At 36.3% G+C, this 21,892-nt stretch overlaps 4 protein-coding genes across 9 annotated transcripts; 1 reads left to right on the plus strand and 3 right to left on the minus strand.

Moving 5' to 3' along the window:
* Positions 1-441: 441 nt before the first annotated feature.
* On the plus strand, positions 442-6,299 carry LOC111445485 (acyl-CoA-binding domain-containing protein 4-like). Of its 2 annotated transcripts, none has more exons than XM_023083889.1 (14): positions 442-762; positions 927-1,023; positions 1,152-1,229; positions 1,301-1,423; positions 1,538-1,604; positions 1,755-1,825; positions 1,955-2,094; positions 2,176-2,302; positions 3,523-3,637; positions 3,726-3,814; positions 5,013-5,096; positions 5,182-5,502; positions 5,591-5,650; positions 5,796-6,299. In XM_023083889.1, exons 2-14 carry the CDS (start codon positions 934-936, stop codon positions 5,967-5,969), a joined length of 1,539 nt encoding a protein of 512 aa, XP_022939657.1. In that variant the 5' UTR covers positions 442-762; positions 927-933; the 3' UTR covers positions 5,970-6,299. The 2 variants fall into 2 exon arrangements, with proteins under 2 accessions (XP_022939657.1, XP_022939658.1); XM_023083890.1 differs by having other exon boundaries at positions 443-762; positions 1,764-1,825.
* A 96-nt stretch (positions 6,300-6,395) lies between these two features.
* LOC111445484 (NAC domain-containing protein 78-like) lies at positions 6,396-10,275 on the minus strand. Of its 2 annotated transcripts, none has more exons than XM_023083887.1 (6): positions 9,480-10,275; positions 9,109-9,386; positions 8,792-8,989; positions 7,456-7,911; positions 7,278-7,371; positions 6,396-7,173 (listed from the first exon to the last, which is right to left on the minus strand). In XM_023083887.1, exons 1-6 carry the CDS (start codon positions 9,643-9,645, stop codon positions 6,752-6,754), a joined length of 1,614 nt encoding a protein of 537 aa, XP_022939655.1. In that variant the 5' UTR covers positions 9,646-10,275; the 3' UTR covers positions 6,396-6,751. The 2 variants fall into 2 exon arrangements, with proteins under 2 accessions (XP_022939655.1, XP_022939656.1); XM_023083888.1 differs by having other exon boundaries at positions 7,456-7,908; positions 9,480-10,207.
* Positions 10,276-10,986: 711 nt separating this feature from the next.
* LOC111445388 (zinc finger protein ZAT5-like) lies at positions 10,987-11,837 on the minus strand. Its single transcript, XM_023083735.1, has 2 exons — positions 11,600-11,837; positions 10,987-11,529 (listed from the first exon to the last, which is right to left on the minus strand). The coding sequence occupies exons 1-2, from the start codon at positions 11,826-11,828 to the stop codon at positions 10,988-10,990; spliced, it is 771 nt and encodes a 256-aa protein (XP_022939503.1). The 5' UTR covers positions 11,829-11,837; the 3' UTR covers position 10,987.
* Positions 11,838-12,841: 1,004 nt separating this feature from the next.
* LOC111445376 (SHUGOSHIN 2-like) lies at positions 12,842-20,272 on the minus strand. 4 transcript variants are annotated; one of them, XR_002710826.1, is made up of 14 exons: positions 20,038-20,272; positions 19,485-19,666; positions 19,373-19,410; positions 19,129-19,237; positions 18,977-19,000; positions 18,816-18,884; positions 18,702-18,737; positions 18,525-18,624; positions 18,391-18,442; positions 18,144-18,293; positions 17,873-18,028; positions 17,465-17,762; positions 14,940-15,124; positions 13,519-14,860 (listed from the first exon to the last, which is right to left on the minus strand). XR_002710826.1 is itself a non-coding variant. In XM_023083717.1 (13 exons), the coding sequence occupies exons 1-13, from the start codon at positions 20,081-20,083 to the stop codon at positions 13,092-13,094; spliced, it is 1,266 nt and encodes a 421-aa protein (XP_022939485.1). In that variant the 5' UTR covers positions 20,084-20,272; the 3' UTR covers positions 12,842-13,091. The 4 variants fall into 4 exon arrangements, 3 of the variants coding, with proteins under 3 accessions (XP_022939485.1, XP_022939486.1, XP_022939484.1); XM_023083717.1 differs by lacking the exons at positions 13,519-14,860; positions 14,940-15,124 and adding an exon at positions 12,842-13,097; XM_023083718.1 differs by lacking the exons at positions 13,519-14,860; positions 14,940-15,124 and having other exon boundaries at positions 17,146-17,759.
* Positions 20,273-21,892: the final 1,620 nt, after the last annotated feature.

The following is a 21,892-nucleotide window of genomic DNA, read 5'->3' on the forward strand; positions in this document are numbered from 1 at the left end:
TTAAAAAAAAAAAAAAAAAACGGTATCAAGCAATATATATATATATATATTGTCGGGAAAACCGTAACAGTTACGATGAGGAAAAATTCCTTGAAGTAGCTTCAAGCGTCCATTATAAACATTATACGATTGGAACGGCAACCATACATCTCATTTTCATACAAGAATATAGATTTTTTTTTTTTTTTATAGATTTTTTATTCAATATTCAATTTTAATTATATGTTATTAGTTTATTGAATTAAAAATAAATATAAGGATGTATAGGCGATTTTTTAAAAGTTCGGTTGCTAAAATAGAAATCTTCAAAGTTAATGGGTAAAAAGTAGAATTAATCTAAAAATTCGTGGCCAAAATGATAATTTTAAAAGTTTAGGACCACAAATAAAAATTAAATTTGTGGAACTTTTATACTTTCGTCCGCTAAAAATTCTGGGACGTCCGTGGCGATCTTAACTCTTTCATGAACAAGCAAAGACGACGACTTTGACCTTTTACGGTGGTCCGCTCCGCATACTCATCCCTCTCTCTCTCTCTCTCTCTCTCTCTCTCTCTCTCTCGCGCGCGCGCGCGGACTCAGAGCGGGATTTGTCCGAATTCTGAACCAGATCGGACGATGTTGTTCTTGTTTTTTGCTTGATCTGCATTATCGTCATCTCCGCATTGTGTCGTTAATCGTTCTTATTTTTTTTGTGAATCTCGCCGGCTATAATTCTCTTACAACTTTTCTGGTAGTAGTAATTCATCACCAATCATCCTCAGGTACTTTGATTTCTTCTTATTATCCGATTGTATCTCTCTGATTCGAATGTTTCCTGTTTACTTCTCGTATCCTGTTTTGTGGTGCAATTTTGTCAAGTTCCGTTAGTGTAGTCATTGTAATTGTGTTTTCAATTGCGAATTTTGTGCCCTCGAATGATTTGCAGATAGGCAATGGATGTCGACAGTTGGCGCTGGGGATTGGCCTATGATCAGTGGGTAGCTTTGCCGGTGACTGGTTCTCGACCGCCAGCTCGTTATAAGGTAAATTATTTGATTTGATGTTGGATTGCGTAGGGAATTCTTTGGTTTGTGTGCTAGACGTGGTGTAGATTCTCGAGGCAATCTTGATTGTGCTAGCTAATTTCGGTGATTTCATCTGTTTACGATAGCATGCTGCAGCAGTTGTTGATGAGAAACTGTACATTGTCGGTGGAAGCCGTAATGGCCGATATCTCTCTGATGTTCAGGTATCAAACGTGGTAGCCTACTTAGGTTTATGTTCATGTTCATTGGACTGATTGTCATTTGCTATAAACAGGTCTTGAACCTTAGCAATTTTTCATGGTCCGCTCTTAAACTTCAAATGAATCCTGGTGTAGAGAATTCTGAAGGCAATGGTGGCCTAGTTGAGGCTCTCCCACCCATTGCAGGGCATAGTATGGTAAGCATTCCAAGACGTTCTTATTGGTACAGCTATTACATGCCCCATACCGTACCTATGTTGATTCATGTCATTTGTCACCTGAAGAACTGCTTGGTTAATTTTAATTGGCAGGTCAAATGGGATAAGAAACTCATTATGCTTGGTGGAAATTTAAAAGGATCGTCTGATAGAATTTTGGGTTTGTGCTCTGTGAACTACATTACTGTCTATGTGACTATACTGTCCCTTTATAATATTTCATAACGCTCTGCTGCAATGAATAACGTTGTGTTTCTATGCTGCAATATGTTTCTTAATTGGGTTCTGGAACCATATTCTCTCTTTATGGTCCTTGCAGTTCATTGCATTGATCTAGAAACAGACACATGGAGTGTTATGGAGACTTCTGGAAAAGTTCCGGTATTTGACCAAGTTTTTTTAATTTTGATTCAATGCTTACGCTGTATTAATATTTAGAAAAGTTTTGCTTATACTTCACCCCTCAAAACGATCTTGATCATATTGCTTATCGAGTATTTAATATTTCAGATTGCTTGTGCTGGACATTCAGCGACTCTTTTTGGTTCTAAAATCATAATGTTCGGCGGAGAAGACAGTAGCAGGAGGCTTATAAATGACATCCACGTTCTTGATTTAGAGACGTTAACCTGGGATTTGGTGGAGACAAAGTAAGTATTCAAATTCTGCTTGTTTAGTCACGTACTTGACTACATTGGGAGACTGCTTCATCATTCCTTGGGTTTTGATAGGCAGACACCGCCAGCTCCAAGATTTGATCACACTGCCGCAATGCATGCAGACCACTACCTTCTAGTTTTTGGCGGTTGTTCTCATTCAGCCTTTTTTAGTGATCTTCATGTGCTGGATTTTCATACTGTGAGTATTTCCTCTTCTCCTCCCTTTTGGCATGCATATGTTTTCCTCATTTAACTGATTGTATGTATCACTCGACTCATTGTTGTCTTGGCGTGTCTGTCAATTCAAACTTACCAACTGTCAATTTGTTTACCATAAAAAAAATATATTTAATGAAAATATTGATACTAGGATTTTTGTACCAACACTTGCAGACGAAGTACTAGTAAAGTAAGTGCAATGCCCCATATAGAAATCATGTTAACCTACACTAGTCTTGTTATGTTTGTAGTCTGGAACTGCTGTGGTTGGTGCGTTACTTTTTGCAGTATTGATGCTTGAACTCAAGTTGTGTGATTCTTGGATATTGTTGATCTCCTCAGAAGGATTGAACCCCTTCATTTGTGGTAGTTGCGATATTATCTGTTTAATGAGTGATTATGATTGTTCTGGAATAGAAGAACATGAGGTCTCTTGAGCCGCAGATTCTAACTCTGTGCCACAGAAATTAGGGTTCATTTCCAAATTTATGTCTCTACCGCCCATAGACACTGATGAGTCTATAATAAGGGGAACTCTACTTTTAGCTTTGCGTTGAAGTCCATGGTTGTAAGGCTGGAGAATCAACTACTTTAATGGCTGGGCCAATGAGCTTGCTTGATTATTGTAAAACTGAAAGCTGGTGCTCCGGTCCAGCACAAGGTTGTAGGCTTCCGCATTTTTGGTCAAGCTATCCAATTCTCCTTTTTGTTGGAGGCATGGAACTCTTTTTTTTTTTTTTTTAACCATTTGTAATCATCCATGGCCAGACTCTAGTGTCACAGTCCTCTTCTTTATAAGTAACATTGAATCTCTTCTGGCTATCCATCACTGCCTTCAATACTTGATCTTGTCATATGTTAGAAACTAAAATCATTCCTCCTCTGCTAGAATTTTTGGTGTCACCCTCCTCCCTTTTATTTGCTATAAAATTTTCCTTTGATAGGTTTATGTACTTTTCTTTGCCTTATTTTGCCTGGGTAGACTGTAAAGCTTCACTAATGGTGCTTATTTTTAATGGTTTAGAGGTTGTAATAACACTTATTCTATTCCCCTTTAACCATTCGAAGTAAATTTTCATTTTCATAATAAGAGACCTGAGAAATTAGTTTTCCCATGGAAGGAAAATGAGTGGGGGTTGGAGTGGGAATGCTGATGGGCAATAAATAATGAGAAGCATTATAATGTTATGTATGCTGCAGATGGAGTGGTCTCAGCCACAAATACAGGGTGATTTGGCTACTCCTAGGGCAGGTCATGCTGGTATAACCATTGACGAGAACTGGTATATAGTCGGTGGTGGTGATAATAAAAATGGTATTTAGAGTTTCTTAAATTGTTATATAAACTTCAATATATTAAATTACTAAAAGATTATTATGAATTTGTGGACATTCCTTTTCAGGTTGCCCAGAGACAATTGTGCTAAATATGTCTAAGCTTTCTTGGCTAGCTTTGACCAGCGTAAAGCAAAGAGAACCCCTTGCTAGTGAGGTGATTGCAGAGTACATTCTTGCCTACACTTTTCCCTATTAATTTTCAATTTCAATATCATATGTGAAACTTTATCCTTTGGTTGCGAACACTGGACACTAATATTGATGATAACTTCTGAAATCACATTGATTGGTCCTGGTGTGTGCAATGTGCAACTGTTTTTTGGTCCTTTTTCTTCTCCTTCGTTGCTGTTTCATTGGTGACTGTTCTATGCCTTTAATTTCCTGCTAAACATGAAATATATATGACTTCTTTTTGTTCTCAAGAAAGAAGACACATGCCACTATTGTCCCCATAGAAAAAAGTACTCATCTGGAAGTTGGAATGATGTCCAACTAAGTACGCACCAGAGAGAAACTAGGACTCAAGAAGCATTTTGAAAACTTTTGTTTTTGTTACCGATGGACAGTTTGTTATCTTTATGAAAGGAGCTTTGATTGGACAATTATGCCACTTCTCTGAAGACAACTTGTAATCTTAGAACTAAAATTCATGTAGCATGCTGAAGTATTGATATAACTAAATTTACTGGAACCTATCAACATAAGTTTTGAGGCTGAGTTGTGGTTTAATTTGATATCAACTAGGAGGTAACGTTATTTCCTCTCCAATTAATATTGATTTCTACTTGTTAAACTTTCTACAAATTTTCAAGCTCACAAGTAAGGGGGAGCATTAAAGTATTAATATAATTAAATTTATCATAACCTATCAACTTAAGGTTTTGAGTTGATTGGTAATTTAATATAGTGTCTTAATGAAATCTTGTGAAGTTCAAGTGTATATCCTAGCAAATATGACAGGAAGAAGTCATTACTATCTCCAATCAGATAATACTTTGATTCTTAAAACAATGTCGTCACATATATATATATTACATGTACACTCAAGAAGTGTTTCCATTCTTTTATGTTCTTAGCATGAGATGCTTTTATTTTACTTTTATCTCAAGAGGTCCAAAAGAAATGCCATCATAGTCTAACGATTACATGTATATGGAAAGTGTTTTCTTTATTTTATGTTCTTAGTGTGAAATGCTTTCTTTCTTTTTTTTGAAGTTGAAGATAGTTCAAATAATGTTTTTTTAATTTGTCAATTAATTGAAATTTCCCTTGATGCAGCCATGTAACATATCTTCATTAAGTAATGATGTGTTCTTCCTGGTATTTTACTTAACGCTGCATTTCGTAAATAGGGAATCAGTATTAGTTTGGCTACAATTGATGTAGATAAATATCTGGTTGCTTTTGGCGGTTACAACGGAAAGTATAACAATGAGGTATGTTCTAGGTAACTAATAAATCTCCTTCTGTACGAGAGTTTGTTCTTGTTACTTATTTTTGTGCCATTATGTGTCCTTGTAGGTTTTTATCATGAGACCCAAACCAAGAGACTCATCACGTCCTAAGATATTCCAATCACCAGCAGCTGCGGCGGCGGCAGCATCTGTTACTGCTGCATATGCCTTAGCCAAGACTGAAAAGTTGGACTTCGCAATAATAGAAGATGGTGTCTCTAAGGGAAGAGAAGTAAAGCATTCTCAACCAAATGATACTATTGAACTTGAGGCCCTTAGAGAAGAGAAAGCCAATTTGGAACTAACACTTGCTGAAGTTCATGGAGAAAGTTCTAAACTTAAACAAGAGATTGATGAAGTAAACAGCACTCATGCAGAGCTGTCTAAGGTAAGACGTTGTGGTAAAAAATGTATGTTTAAAGAATTAGTTTTCACATTTGGTTCTGAACTCTATGATTTTTTACTTCTTATCTCAGGAATTTCAGTCAGTGCAAGGTCAATTAATAGCTGAACGATCAAGATGCTTCAAATTGGAGGTTGTATTTCATAATAAAACTACCCCCGTCTCCCGACACACCGGGACGATAGATCAAAAATTGGTCGTTTGATGATCATATTGATTAAAAGACCTTAATTGAGCCATAATTTTCTGAGTTTTTTTCTTTCCTGATTGACCAACAGGCACAAATAGCTGAGTTACAAAAGATGCTAGAATCGATGCAATCCATTGAGAATGAGGTCCAACTACTGAGGGAACAAAAATCTGCCCTGGAGAAACATATGGAGGATGCTTCATCAGTTGAGAAACAAGCTCCTGGAGGAGTGTGGCGGTGGATCGCCGGGGGTAACAACTAGTCCTTGGAATCCTGTTCGATCGTTCCACACCAGCAAGACGACCACCTTCGTCATGACAACGTGAAATTGAGCTCAATTATGCTGCAACAAAAATTTTCGATACCATTTTCTTAGGTTGGCACGTAACAGAGGCAACCATTGGTATCCAACAAATTCGACTCGAATATCGTTCTTTTTGGAAACTATACAGGTAGTTAGACTTGTATTCTTTTTCAACATTTGTTCTTATACTCATTCTTTGGAGTGTCTTTGATTTTGCTCTGTACTTCATTGACATGTTGGAGTATTCTTCATTTGGCTAATGGTAATGATTTCTTGTAGTTCGAATTAGCAACATCTGCTCTTCATTTGGTGTATTTTTCAATTCCTCTTTTAAGGTTAACGTGAGATTTTACATAAATTAATAAATAAAAAAATCACATATCTCTAAGAAACATCAACTTCGGAGATCATGAAAGCTTCAATTCCCTTTTCTCATATAATACCTATAAACAAGAAGAAGGACAAATATAATCCATGTGAATATAGTGAATATATATGCAGTATGAATGATCCCTTCTCCAAAACAGCTCTGTAGACAAAAAGAATATGAAGTCAAAAAGGCAAACCCCGGAGAACGGGGCAGGGTCGGGCGATAAGTTCCACCATTCCACCTCGGTTTAAATAGCGTTTCGGTGGTGGTAACAAACTATGCAAGATTTCTGTTCTGAGCTGCTTGATAGGGAGATATGCAGCAAGTAACACCTTAATCATCATTACCACAGCTAATGTTTGATTCTGTATCAATGGGTATAGATGTAACTCCCAACTTTAAAGCTCACTGAAAGGATTAGGACCCAGAAAAGCAGAAAGAAGAACAAGAAGCCTCGTGATCCCATGTTCCCGTTCTTCTGAGATTGTGCACCAAATATTGGCAACTGGGTGACGATATCGTCACGTTCACCTTGATGTCTATGTCGGGCAAAAGAAAGGATGAGGTCGACATCTGCATTCTTACCATATAAGGAACTCGACAGTTCGCCACTTGGTGTCGAGTTTCTTACACGGATCATTTGAGCAGTCACGTGAGCTGGACTGGAAGTTTGTGCTAATGAGTTCAGCCGAATGACCATATCCTTTGATGGGTACTCTGAAGCAAATGCTGGAGGAGCAGGGATGTTGCCCAACATGTAACTGGCACGTTTGAGGAATGGTGATTTTGAATCTAGAACAACAAGACAACCTTTATGAGTCATTGTGAAAAAGTATCTACCATCTTGATTCTACATATTAATGTTCAAATTTTTGTGTTGAGAATTCTATTTGAACCTGTTTCAATAGCCTCAGGGTTTGGCTTTGAAGTGGATGCATCATTTACGGAAGCAACGGACGCTTGTTTGGTAGCCATGAATTCTTTTTCAACCTGCTTGAAGGTTTTATTGAAGTTAGATTCAAGGTTAGAAATCCCAAGTTGTCAACGGTACTACTACATGAAAGGTAAAATTACCTCTTCAGGAATTGCTTGACCAGAAATAGGTTCTTCACCGCCCAAAATATCCGATGGTTCGAAATCCAGATGTAAGTTATCATCTGCATCAAAGAATGTAAGATACTCTTCAAGCAGGTCGAAACTAGTTGGATCGGACTCAGCTGGATTTGAAAGATCATTCGCCTCTAGGAACAGTTCCTCATTGAGGGCAAGATCATCAGGAACACTTGGGTAAGGCTCATCGAGTAAGTAATCAATATGCTCGTCCTTTTCAGAATTCGCTCCCATTTGGTATTGCTCTGGTTGAAAGAATTTGTGGCTCTGCTGTAGCTCAACTGTTTCGCTTGCACATGTTTCTGGTTTATTATCATTTTCAACAAGCACATTGGGTAACATAACATGATTGCTAGCATCTTGAGGACAGTTCGACGGAAGTTGAGTACATTCACATGGCAGTTCTCCATCAAAATACTGCTGCCAAAAAGAAAAAAAAAAACATCTTAATTACCTTGAAAGTTCTATGTATAAGAGCATGACAGAATAAATTAGTTAAATAAAGAACACTTTCCAACAGATCATAACTGCAACTTTTAGCACCTAAAGTTGGCAATATGAACATAGCTCAACAGAAATTGGCTATAAGTGATCTTTTGAGGTTGGAGTTTCAAATCCCACACCCCAAATTTCTCATATATATATATATGTGTGTGTGTGTATATATATTATATATATATATATATATTTATATATATATTTATATATATATATATACACACAATGAGGCCATCCCCTGGGGTGGAAAATTCTTTAGCGCCTTCAAAATTTGTTACAACTTTTTTCCTCCTATAACTGCTAGAAAGAAAAGTTTTACTGAGACCATTGCTCTCAAAGGGCTCTTCATCTCGCCATTAAAAGATTTAAAGTACACTTTGAGAAGGAAATTTAGTTCATAATCATGCTTCCACCCTTGTTGTCTTGCATTTTGTGATCTAGAGCTTCAGTTTGCCTAAGTGGTTTTCGTTTACCAGCACGTAGGTGCTTATTCTTGACCCTTACCCTTTCATTTACACATGCTTCATATTCCATAAGCAAATAATGGATCATCCTACTTTCCACTTGTACAGTTCACAAGAAAAACATAAGATCTTGAGCACACTTCAAACTAACTAAGCAGCAAGTAGCAGTGTGTGAGAGAAGACTGGTTTAGATAATCCCGTGTGACTTTACTAGTGACCGGAATATGGTATATCTTTTTCATTGAGGCAACACAAGAATTCGAAAATTGAAAGTCCATCCAAAATGATGCTAAATTGAGTAGCAGATAGAAGGTCATAATATCAGAACAAGCACAAACCTGAGCAATGTCATCCACTTCAAAGTGCATATCTTCACTAACATCAACTGACCCTTTATTGGCCACAATTTCCTCGCCGGGCAGAGTTAACTCTTCATCCTCCTCCCACTCCTCTTCGACAAATGGAGCTCCATATTGTTCTCCATTTTTAGGGCCTGGACCGCTCTTTTGAAATACCCTACAAAGCACAAAAGCATCCTGCCCATTCAACACAATAGCCAACCAATTCAGTCACAACTCAGAGGAAGATCGAGCGAGCAAACACAAGAAAACCCCAACAAGGAAAACGAATTTTTGTTCTTGAACAATATCCTCACCTGCACGACCCCAGCTTTCTCCAAGCCCTCATCCGTAAGTCTGTATTCGTGCATCACCCAATTGCTACGAGCCCCGCGAGGTGCCCGCCCGCTGTGGTAAACAAGAGTCTTCTTCATCCCAACTACTCGGGAGTTATGTCGTACCGGCCGGTCCTTCCCAGTCGTCTTCCAGTACCCCTTCTCGGTAGCTCTGTTTGTCCTCGAACTATTACCATACTTCTTATCCAAAGGGCTAAAAAAGTACCACTCCAAGTCCCTGCTCTTCAGCTTCGACTTCCCTGAAAATAAAATTCCCAGCAAATAACGACTCTATCACCTTAATTCACACCAAAACATACACAAATCAAAAAGAGAAATCGAAGGTATCTTACCAGGCAGGTCCCAAGGCTCCGACTTATATATGTCGGTGACGGAGACAGGATCAAAACGGATGGGTTTGCCAGAAACCTTGCGCCTAAGGTAATAGCCCACGATTTCCTCGTCGGTAGGGTGAAATCGAAACCCCGGAGCAAGAGAGGTAGTAGAATCACGGCCCATAAGCAAAACAACCAGACAATCAAAGATCGATTAGGGTTTAACCGAATTCCGAACAAAAAAATTGACGCGTAAAATGGAACTAGGATTGAAGACGAGTTTTCCAAATTTATCTTCAGGAATTAATCCTCCGATTTTCAATCAATCAGAATCATATGGATGAAAAAAATCGGTAGACGGAGCAAAAACAAAATCGATCAATTGCCAAAATAAAAGTCTATTTTCTCTTCTTCGCTCTTAATAAAGAAGGTTCGGGAATAAATATAGCCTAAAATCACCCGTCTGTCACACTTTCCAAGTGAACGCGTCAGTTATAGCTGGTGATAGGACCGCTTTGGACTGAATGCGAGCAATCAAATATCTACACGTGGACTACTTTCAGTGGTCCGTGACGAATTTGGTAAGTTTACCATGACGTAACTGCATCCGTCAGATTAATCTCTATCACCCGATGAAATGCAATCGTAGGGTTAACGTCAAACCTTCACTAAATTGCCTTTATTCCAATTTTAAATTAAGATGTGATGCAATTACACTTATATATAATTAATTATGTTATTTTCTTATACAAAACTACTGAAAATTATTTACCAAAGTGATTTTAAAAAATATTCGCCCCAATATGCCCTCGGAGATTCTACTTCCCCCACTGTTGCAAAAAGAAACGTCAGGGATACAAGTGTAATTTAAAAAATAATAAATAAATAAATAAATAAATATATATATATATATATATATATATATATATATATAAAAGTTAAAAAGTATCATTTTTTATCGATATACTTTGCCTTTTATTTTATTTTATTTTTAAATTTTAATTAGTGTAAAATTGTTTTTATTAAAATTAGCAAAATAATAATAATAATAATTTTCAAGCTAGAAAATTCATTATGTTAATACATTTTCAAAATTAATAAAAGAAATACTAATAAATTTTTATATATTTTTTTTAAATAATGAACTACCCATCAATCTATTAATATATTTTAATTTATAAATAAATAAAACAAGTGTTATTGACTAAATAAAAACAATATTATTTATAATTAAAAAATATTGTAAGTTAGAAATCAATATTTTTATATGTCCACATCATATCGACATTTTTATCAATATTTTCACATATTTATAAATTAATATTTTTATTATATCGTAAAAAAATATGAAACATATAACTAATCGATTTAAATATAATATGAATAATATAAATAATATAAAATTTTACTTAGTTTAAAAAGTGTAAATGTTTATTTATTAATTTAAATACATTTCCTTCATTTAATTTTCTACCAAAAATTAATGGGATAATAGTTTCTAATTTAATCGATGGTTTAAGGATCTATTAGAAATTGTAATTTAACCTAAATTTTTCAATTAGAAATGCTCGATGTTCTCGATAATGGGAGCTTACCCGATCCATGGCGGCCATTGAAACGACGCCGGATCGATCTCTTTTATCCTCTTCAGCGGCTGGAAGATTGAGATCCAATTCCAAACACAACAAATTACTTCTATGCCTCTGAGGACGACGATGAGCAATTTCGCCGGAATCTCTGCCGCAGCCACGGCGGTGGCGGCGCATGTGGCCGCTGAGGGCCTGGACGGAAGTGAAGCCGGAGCCACAGACGGAGAACTCGTGCGTCTTGTGATAATAACCGGTTCGGTTCATACGAAGTGGATCGAAAGGGCTTGAAATGGTGTTGTTGAGTCGCTGTTGTTGATGTTTGTAGGCCGGCGATGTGCCGGAGATCGATTTCTGGTCGCCGGCGGCCATGGCGGGGTTCTTGTGGCTAGACCGATGGCCGCCTAGGGCTCGAAATGATGGGAATGTTCGGCTGCAGGTTTTGCACTCGTATGCGTAACACTCTGCTGCCTTGCCCGCGCCTACAATTTAAATTAGATATTATTATTATTTTTTAAATTTTAAATTCTTATATATATATGTTATAATTACCATTTTGACCTTGTGGGGCTTCGATGAATTTTACCATCGAAGAGGACGGTTGAGAAGCTGGTAGGCCTTGAGAAAGAAGGATGAGGCACTTCGCCACATCCTCCTGCTCATCCTCGCCGCCGCTTCCGCCGCCGCCGCCGCCGCCTCCGCCAATGGATGAGGAGGAAGAAGATAAATTACAGCGACCAAGAAGCTCAGAATTTGGTTCACTAAAACCATTTGGATTCATCTGCAATTTTTTTTTTCTGCTATCAGATTATGATCTTCTTAAGACCATATATATAATATATATATATAGGATTTTAGGTGTTTTAGAATTAAGGGTTAATGAGTAAATATAAATAGAGATCTAAAAGTTCGTATTTTGGATTCGATCTCTTTAAAAATAGCATTGATTTTGATGGATTCGTTCTTATATACCAAGTCTTAAATTCTAATAAAGGGCGGATCCGAGTAGATTCATCATGATTTTTGGCAAAATTAACCTCAATTAATTTGAGACAATACTAAACATTGTTGAGTCGAGCTATCTTACATGAGCCAATGGATACGAGCTACACAGGTTTTAGTGGCAAGGAAGTAAATTACGAGCTAAACGTAATTTTTGTAGTTTATAAACGCATTTGATCCTTAACTAATTATATATCACGTAGGCAAGAAGCCTCCTTAGATCTTAATTGTGTTTTTCACGATATGAACTAAATTATTACAAATATGTCGACACTAAATTATTAAGAATTATGAGAGTACGAGGACTAAATTGTAAATCATTACAAAATAAAGTTTAGGGCCTAAATTGTTACTTCCACAAAAGTTCAAGGACCAAAAATGTATTTTTTCAACCTAATAATATCATGAGCCGTGATATCGAATGAATCATAATAGATTCACGAGAGTTTTGGCGACAAATTCTTGTCATTTTCAAGTAGTGTAAAATAAGGTAATAATTTGCTAGTAGGACATCGTGATGAGCATGTGGGGTTGGATGGTGGTAAAACCAAACGTGCTTTCGAGAAAGCCATGTCCTATTTTGCATACCTCCAATGACTTTTTTTACTTTCGTTTGGTACTATATGGTTTCTAGCTTGGAATAAAAGACATCGGCTCCAATGAAATTTTCGATTACTTTTAGTGATTAGAAAAATGAAAAATCAAATATTTAACAAACAATACTTAAAAAATACAAAAACAGTCAAATTCAATCTAATCGACCTTAGTTGTCATCAAACATATTCATATGAACATAAATCGTTAGGTCATAGTAAAATAGAGAGAGAAAAACAAGAACTTCCCAACATCAACATAAAATCTCAAGAACTTCATTGAGTTTGAATGAACTTTTGGTGTCTTTAACCATCCAGATGGTGGGTTAAGTGTGTCCCCTTTTGCACAAAGGCCAAGCTTTGAATGCTTTAATAATGAAGGGGGAATCTACAAAGATTGCTGCACTAATTAAAGCCACAGCAGACCCACTATGAATGGTGGGTATCTCCTAATTCTACACAGACAAAGCAGAATCTTTGTGAAGATCTATCTTTCCCCTGTATGTAGTAATCATACTTCATCTCTTAAAACAGAGCAAAAGCAGCAAAAGGGCCCGAGATATTGGCCAAAAAGTGCACAAAAATGAACTCTAAGCATCAACATTCAGCAGCAAATCATTAGTGATAAAAGTAATACGGTATATGTAACGGCCTAAACCCACTACTAACAGATATTGTCCTCTTTGGGCTTTCCCTCAAGGATTTTAAAACACGCATGCTAGGGAGAGGTTTACACACACATTAAAATGATTCGTTCTCCTCCCTAACCGATATGGGATCTGACAAGATGATCCATAAACAAAGCCGGGGTGGTGGTTCTGTCATTCTTGTTCAGACAGAATGGAAATGAATGGCATTTGTAGAATCATAAAATTTGTTCAAAGTACTTTGTACTTGATTTTTGGAACGAAGTGAATGAGAATTCACCCAGTTTTTTTGTTGGGTGTAACTGTGATTTGAAAGAGAATGGAACAAACAATCTCCAGATTATACATCTCACAGTCACAGCACAAAGAAAAAAAGATGACAGTAATTCAGTAGATGGGTATTGAAAAGAAGTAGAGAGAATGAGGGATCAGAGTTACTTGGACTGTTACTGGGCCACTTTTTGATGCTTCTGGGAATGTTGAGAGACGTCAGAGAGATGTGATTGGGTTCTCTTTCTAATGTCAATGGCAGAGCTTTGAGCTGGGGGCCGTGAAGGGCGAGATGAGATGATCACCGGTGGGATGTCGCTTGAGTCGATGAGCAGTGGCGGGTGCTGCCAATGAGGCAGTGGCCCGGCAAGGAGGAGATTCTGGAGAAGAGGGCCAGCTTCAATCACTGCCTGTAGAAGCTTGCCTTTCTGTGGCAATGGCGTGTCACAGGCGTTTTTCCAAACACTTGAGGGGGGTTCTTGAGATAACAATGGCTTCTCGTTCTCACAGGCATTTTTATGGACAGTTGGTGGGAGTTCTTGAGATAACAATGGCATCTCATTCTCACACGCATTTTTCCAAACAGTTGGTGGGTGTTCTTGGGATAACAATGGCTTCTCATTCTCACAGGCATTTTTACAAACAGTTGGTGGGAGTTCTTGAGATAACATTGGCTTCTCATTCTCATAGGCATTTTTACAAACAGTTGGTGGGAGTTCTTGAGATAACAATGGCTTCTCATTCTCACAAGCATTTTTACAAACAGTTGGTGGGAGTTCCTGACATAACAATGGCTTCTCATTCTCACAGGCATTTTTAGAAACAGTTGGTGGGAGTTCTTGACATAACAATGGCTTCTCATTCTCACAGGCATTTTTACAAACAGTTGGTGGGAGTTCTTGACATAACAGTGGCTTCTCATTCTCACAGGCATTTTTACAAACAGTTGGTGGGAGATCTTTTAATAACAATGGCTCTCCCACAATCGGGTCAGTTTGTGGAGATTGAGTTGCGTTATCATCAGAATCAGAACAATCAAAGATCTTGCTAGAGTCACTATCACTTTGTGGAGTGATATCAAGTTCCTGATTCTTGTGCTGTTCAAGCAGAAACAAATTTTCCAACATTAGCTTACCACATTTTGCTTCAAATTCATCTTTCTCTTTAATGGCTCTATCGAGAAGATCCCTCAAGTTCATAATTTCACATTCTCTCCTCAAAATCTCCTCCTTAGCTGACATTATTGTTGTTTCAAGCTCCAAATTCGTGTAGAAAAGAGCATACCTAAGCTCTTCCATTCCCTGAAAAACATGGATCAGTTTAGAACAAAACCCAGAAACCCAAAACTTCAACAGAAACAGAATCAAATGAGATACCCACATCTTGATGAGTGCAGAATTCCCAGCTCAAAGATGTGCAATCAGCCTCCATTAATTGAATTGCAGTGACCAATTCGGATGAATTTGATGAAGAAGAAGAAGATAGAAAGGAGCTTCTCCGTTGATTTTTGCTATTGACAGAGGAAAATTGTTGGCATTCCTCTCTTATTTTCTCATTCCTTTTCACTGTGTGATGGGTTTCTCAGTCCAAGTAATAAGGGCTATTTATAGAACAATCATTTCCAACGTGTCATTGCAAAAAATCATTATAAAAAAAAAAATTATATTTATACAATATATATAATTTTAGTTTTTGTACTTATTTTAAATATTTAAATTTAATTCTTATATTTTAAATCGTCTTTTAACATTAATTTTTATCAAAATTATTAAATAAGAATGATAATTTCTACTGAGAATCATGACGTAAATATAATTTTAAAATAATAAAATTAATAGGGACAAATTTATAACATTTTTTTTAAATTAAATAAACATAAATATAGCTTTTATCATTATTATTTGTTAGTTAAATTGTTCAAACTCATACAATGCTTGGTAATGATGATGTTCTACCTGTCATGAATTGGTTGAAGATTCAGATTCAAAATCATTGATTTTTTTTTTTTTTTTTTTTGGAAAAAAAAAACACAAACAAACTCCAAGACTTTCATAGTATGGACAAGTAATATTAAAAGAAGTGCTAAATAGAAATTAATAAATGCTAAAATGAGTGAAGTTTAATGAATTAACAAAAAAAAAAAAAATTGAAGAAAAAAGGAAGCATGCGAGAGAGAAGAAAACGAAATTTCTTATAGAAACTTCTCTGTTCAGTGTGCAAGTCAGCTGAACACCGTGATTGATGAGTGGATAAGTGCAAAGGTGAAGGAGCGAAGTAATGAGACTGATAGGAAGAAGAGCAGAACTTTTTTCTTCGTCTAAACGTAAGCTTCGTCTAGTTTTACGATCTATCAGCATAGGGACTAAAATTGAAACAATAGGGACAAAAATGCAAAAACATTATAGTTTTACGATCTATAACGAGTTTTCAACAGGGACTAAAATGCAAAAACATTATAGAATTAGTAAATTGGCATAGTCTATGGATAAATGTATAATGATAATAATTTGGGAGAATCCCATCACTTCCAGCAAATCATAAAATTGATTTATGAGGCCAGCCAGAACGCATTGAGCTTTTTTCTTTCTTTTACACTTGGAGGAGGATTTGAAGGAGAAAAGGATGAAACATAAAATCCACCTTTTTCTTTAGCATGTGAGAGCAGGTGAATTCTTTAGGGGTCCACACACCACCACATGTTCTCTCTCCTCGTAATTTTCCAACACTCGACTATGCCTGAAAGAACAATGCTTACCTTATTTTCCAACACTCGACTATGCCTGAAAGAACAATGCTTACCTTACCATATAAGAGTAGATTGGTCATTTGGAGCTACTACTGATTCCGACTTGGGATGATTAGAGCTCCAAAAAAAGGTCGAAGAAGGAAAACAATCGAAACGAGGGTCCGGAGGCAAATTAGCTAGGAAGAAATCTAATATGAAACATGAAAAGAGGAAAAATTAGTACATTCTCTTGGTACCCCTTTTCTTTTGTCTACCCATTGAAGGTTTAACAAGCTAGGACCCATAATTTTGTCAAAAGAATACGCATGTCAGAGATAATATCTAAGTGCAGCTCAATCAATTTAGAGTTTAGAGATGTTGTAACAATTCAAGTCCACCGCTCGCAGATATTGTCATATTTGGATTTTTCCTTTCCGGGCTTCCCCTCGAGGTTTTAAAATGCATCTCTAGGGAGAGGTTTCCACACCCTTATAAAGAATACTTCGTTTTCCTCTTCAACCGATGTGGGATCTCACAATCCGCTCCCTTCGGAGCCTAGCGTCCTCGCCGGCACTCATTCCCCTCTCCAATTGATGTGGGATCTCACAATTGAGCTACGGGAATCTCATATAGGATAAGAACTAAGGCTATGCAGGGAGACAGTAAAACAGAGAAAAGGTCCAATTAACGTGGGATCTCACAATTGAGCTACTGGACGTTCATATCAGATAAGAACTAAGGCTATGAAGGGAGACAGTAAAACAGAGAAAAGAAAAGGAAGGACAAGAATGAAGATTGGCTTGATGTGCAAAAGCCAGCATAAGTGTGATAAAACAGAGCCTTGGACTAATTCAAGCATCAGATAGGCAAAGAGCTAGACTTGAAGTATAAACAATTGTGCTACATCCAACTAGATGCATCAGTTTAATTTGCCAAGACAAAACAATAGTGTTGTTTCAAGGAAGCTTTTTTACAGTCCTAACTAATTGGTCATTTTAGCCTAAAGGTGTTGTGAATGGTTGATTTCATCGTCTAGTCTTAATGTCGGAAGCAAACTCGAGCTTTCTACAGTAAGTGCACAATCTAATGCTATCAAAGGATACAGATACAGAACTAGTGATCACAACTCTCCCCTCACTTGACAACAGGAAAAGGAAATTTGGGTTAAGATTGATCATACCGGTCTGCGCATCTTGACGTTAAGTGGAATTTCCTTGTAGGACTGAATTTTTTCAGCGGCTCGCCTTAACGGCCTACCAACGGATGTCCTCCGACGTTCTTGAACTTCAGATCTATCAGTAGAATTGCCATTATCTTCTGTTTCTACTGATGAAGTTGGAACAATTTTTACTTCACATACGATCTCGTTGCATAGAGAAGCACTGGTAGAATTGGAATTTACAGTATCAAGTGAGTCTTTGATAGCCACTGGTTCCTCGAGTTTGAATCTTGCAGACTGCCTTCTCAGACAAGGCCTGCTAAGAAATTCAATGAAGTTCATGTTCAATATCTCTTGTATGCTATATTATCTGGAAAATTTTCTGAAAATGTGAAGCCAAATAAGGCAATTAAATATCCACGAACAGACCTTATGCCTTCACCCTTCTGGACCTCTGTTTGAAGAACTGAAGTTTCTCTACATTGAGAAGCATCGGTAGAATTGAAATTTTCTATCCCTAATAAGTCATTTGTAGCAACCGGTTCCTCATTTTTCAATCTTGCAGACTGCCTTCTCGAACAAGGCCTATTGAAAATTCAACGAAGCTCATGTTCAACAATATGTATTTATGCTACATCATTTTGAACACATCCTGAAAACATAAAACCCAAATAAAGCAATTGAATCTCCATGAACTGACCTCTTGCCTTCGACCTTTTGAACCTCTGCTCGACGAACTGAAGTCTCTTTACATTGCAAAGCATCATTAGAATTGGAATTATCTGTCTCCAAGATGTGGTTTGCAGCCACTGGTTCCTCGGTTTTGAATCTTGCAGATTGCCTTCTAGGCCTGTTAGAAATTCAATCAAGATCATATTCGATTTATCTTTGGTATGGAATATAATCAGATAAGTCCAAATATAGCAATTACATATCCATGAACAGACCTTTTGCTTTCAACCTTGTGAACCTCTGTCTGAAGAACTGAAGTGCCAAAAGCTGCATTCAGAAGAAAATTGGTTTTAGATAATGACAATATTCATATCCTGAAGCTGAAGGTAATTTGTGCACTGGCACTTACATTCTTTTCTGGATTGTCGTCGCCTGTTAGTTTTGCAAGGCCTATTACCCTCATTTGTATTCATAGATTCCACTGCCTCACTACACTCGGCGGTCCCTACCTTGAGGTAGAGAAAAGAAAAGGGTAAGTAGCATAAGAAATATTTACTAAAGAATAACAACAGTATTGTTTATGTACCCCTCCAGGCTGAAATGTCACTGCTTTTCCTTTTCTCTGGAAGAAGAGTTTCGGTGTCAATAATCAATAAGCACTTAATTGCAAATTTGAATGACTAATAAAAATTAAAGTAACCTCCAAATCAGATTTTCTCGACATAAGAATGCCATTTTTACATCCAAGCTCGTGTTGAAGGGCTTTCAGCTGCAGAACATAAAATTACATTCAGTTGCAGCAAATTAAAGGGTTCGATCTGCAAACTAAATCAAATTTCAGATGATAGAAATTTCACTCACCCTTTCTTTACCTGAATTAAGTTCCTAAAAATAGAAAGAACCACGACGTCAAGTGTAGAAGATTATTAAAATTTATTTTCTAGGATACTAACTTGCCATGAACAAGTGATAAAATGGAAACTAAAGACACAAAGATGCAGGTGCAAGATTACCGCAAACATTTGACTGTTTGCTTGGGCGAATTGCAGATTCTGCTGCTGCAATTTCTGAAAATTGGTTCTCAATGTCTCTAACTCATTTCTACTTATCTCAATTATATGACTATTCGAAGATACTCATCAAGGAAAAAGAAAGTTCATCGATTATATATGTACGTACGTACATATGTAGATATAAAGCCCAAACAGAAAAAACAAAGACTAATTCGTTATGGATTATGACTGTCACAAAGGATACTTTCTTTCTGCAAGAACTTTCGTAAGTGCCATATTTTCCTGGAAAGAAAAATAAAAGCATCATCAATAAGATGAGCCAAAACTGGGCAGCTTATAGAACACATCAGAAGTACCTTCTGTAACTTATCAACATATTCATAGGTCTTAAGCAAACTAGACTGCTGCGTCGTATCTCGCTTCTGCAGTACAGGTTGCTCCTTCAAGTTGCTTATATCGGAAAGCCGTTTCCTCTGGGCGCCTCCTACTTTGGAGCTCTTCATCGTTTTCACTCCAGCTATTTCCATGTTTTGACTAGCTAAATAACAACAAACCCTTTCAATGCATACTAAACTAGTGAATGACTAGCTTCAATTTACTAAGAAGAGCACGAGGTAGTTCATCCAAATTCAATTATTCTCCAAAAAATCTACAAAAACGTATGCAGATTAAAAACCCTAAAAATCGTAAAAACAACGGGAGTAAATGTTGTGCATTCAAAACCTAGAATCCTTGTTAAACCATATAAACCACGAAATGCAATTAGGATTCCAATTAAGCAACCTCAATTCATCAAAATCGAATGATTTTCAGGAAAACTAACAGTAAGGAATCTGCAGAATTCGAAAGCAATAGAAGGAACAGATCAAGAAGTTAGTCCTAATGGAAGAAATCAAAAACAAAAAGTACCTCCAACACCGTAGTTCTTCGAATCGAGCGAAATGCTACACTCCATGTTGGAGACTCTATGGTTGAATCCTAAAATCTTTCTGCTCGAACGACGGATCTTGGAAAGGACAGAGTTACTGAAAAGAGAAATGAATTCCGAGCAGGATTAAGCGCGAAATTGATATAAGTTGAGGGTAAAATTGTAAAATGTTACCGGGAGCACAACGGCTGTCCGAAGCAAGTTCGAAGCTATTTCAAAACTTCGTACGGCTACCCCGAACCCAACGTTTCTAATGGGGCGATGGGCTTTCATATTGGGCCGTAATCGGGTTGATAGGCCTAATATGGAAAAATAATAATAATTAAAATAATAAAATAAAATTCTCAAATAGCTCACCAAAAATTAATTAAAAAAAATTATCGACGAATTTCTTTTAATAAAAAAATTATTTTTTGTTTATTAATGTTCTTTGACTTTTGTATACCTATAAGTTCATAATCATTGTTATCATGAAATAATTTTTATTAAAAAAATATAAAAATATATTTTAATTTTATGCAAGTTGATGGAATTAATTAGATATTACAACCTCCAACCATTATATATTTTCCAAATCAATATTTATTATTATTATTATTATTATTATTATTATTATTTTAGATTTAATTAATTTGAGATATTTTTGTTTATTTATTTATTTATTGATTCGTGGTTTTTTTTTTTTTTTTTTGCTGTATATTTTGTAATTTTAAAGGTAATAAGTGAATATTCAGCTCTCTTCGTTATTATCAAAAAGCAAAAATTATAAATAAGAAAAAATAAATTAAAAAAAAAACCGTCCGACCACCAAAAATAACTTTTTAAGTTTGAGTAAATTCTTCATTTTTTCTTTTTAAAATTAACGAATTTTTTTTAAAAAAATAAAGAAATGAAATAATCCTTTTAATAATTTTCAAATAAATAATTTTCATATCTATCCGATATTTTAAAAATCAAATATCTCGACTCTTTCACTAATCCATCCATTGCAATAATTAATATGCATTCCTTACTCGAGACCACAAATTTAAACCCTACCAACTCCGCAGTATTTAACAAACACTTCTCACTCGAGACTGTAGTAGTTCATATTTAACATGCAGGTAATTATCTAAAATTAAACAATATAATAAAATTGTGACATTTTCCATGCAACACTAAACACATATTTTTTTTTGGCATTCACTCCTCAGCAACAAAGTGAATTAAGCCAATTCGTTTGCGTGTCGCGTACGGTCAGGCAACATATGCTCAAGTCTCTGGCTCTGATTTAAGAAGAAAGTTTTGAAAAACGGGAGCAAAGAGGTGTTCGAAAGAGAGTTTAAAAACAAGATTTAGTGAGAGATTGAAAACAGTGTTATATAGCATGCAAGCAAAGGCAACAACGGTTTAGTAATATATAACTATTCGAGTAAGGAGAAGTTGGCAACTACCCATATCCTCTTCTATTTTGGAGCATTTTAGCTATGGTGTAAACATGATTCGGGTGAACTGAAAATATATAACTATTCGAGTAGGGAGAACTTGACAACCGATCATGTCTCCCTCTAGTACATTTTGGGGTATTTTAGCACTGTTAGGTGTAGACATGATTCTAGTGAACGGTCATACACTCCCGTATTGACCCGATATAAAATGGTAAAAGCCTATCTAAAATGAAAAGGATGTAAAATGGGTTTTGGAACGGACATACAACCATAAACTAACACGGGTTGATCTAGGACGAAAATTAAAAATTGAAGTAGCACTGACCACTAAAATGCTCCAAAAACACAACATTTAACACAAAAGGAAAAAGCATAAGATATTAATGAAGAATCAAAATAAAGAACATTA

The sequence above is a fragment of the Cucurbita moschata genome, unplaced genomic scaffold, assembly GCF_002738365.1.
Source record: "Cucurbita moschata cultivar Rifu unplaced genomic scaffold, Cmos_1.0 Cmo_Scf00007, whole genome shotgun sequence".
Taxonomy (NCBI): Eukaryota; Viridiplantae; Streptophyta; class Magnoliopsida; order Cucurbitales; family Cucurbitaceae; genus Cucurbita; species Cucurbita moschata.

Excerpts from the sequence above, each read along its gene's own strand:
- LOC111445485 (XM_023083889.1), top strand. The coding sequence starts at position 934 with ATGGATGTCGACAGTTGGCGCTGGGGATTGGCCTATGATCAGTGGGTA. Across the intron at positions 1,424-1,537 it reads CCATTGCAGGGCATAGTATG|GTCAAATGGGATAAGAAACT; the intron begins GTAAGCATTCCA and ends TTTAATTGGCAG. Across the intron at positions 2,095-2,175 it reads TGGGATTTGGTGGAGACAAA|GCAGACACCGCCAGCTCCAA; the intron begins GTAAGTATTCAA and ends GGGTTTTGATAG.
- LOC111445484 (XM_023083887.1), bottom strand. The coding sequence starts at position 9,645 with ATGGGCCGTGATTCTACTACCTCTCTTGCTCCGGGGTTTCGATTTCAC. Across the intron at positions 7,912-8,791 it reads AAGTGGATGACATTGCTCAG|CAGTATTTTGATGGAGAACT; the intron begins GTTTGTGCTTGT and ends TCTTTTTGGCAG. Across the intron at positions 7,174-7,277 it reads CCCTGAGGCTATTGAAACAG|ATTCAAAATCACCATTCCTC; the intron begins GTTCAAATAGAA and ends TTGTTGTTCTAG.
- LOC111445388 (XM_023083735.1), bottom strand. The coding sequence starts at position 11,828 with ATGAATCCAAATGGTTTTAGTGAACCAAATTCTGAGCTTCTTGGTCGC. Across the intron at positions 11,530-11,599 it reads AGCCCCACAAGGTCAAAATG|GCGCGGGCAAGGCAGCAGAG; the intron begins GTAATTATAACA and ends TTTAAATTGTAG.
- LOC111445376 (XM_023083717.1), bottom strand. The coding sequence starts at position 20,083 with ATGGAGTGTAGCATTTCGCTCGATTCGAAGAACTACGGTGTTGGAG. Across the intron at positions 19,411-19,484 it reads ATGTTGATAAGTTACAGAAG|GAAAATATGGCACTTACGAA; the intron begins GTACTTCTGATG and ends TTTTCTTTCCAG. Across the intron at positions 19,001-19,128 it reads CAAACAGTCAAATGTTTGCG|GAACTTAATTCAGGTAAAGA; the intron begins GTAATCTTGCAC and ends TTCTATTTTTAG.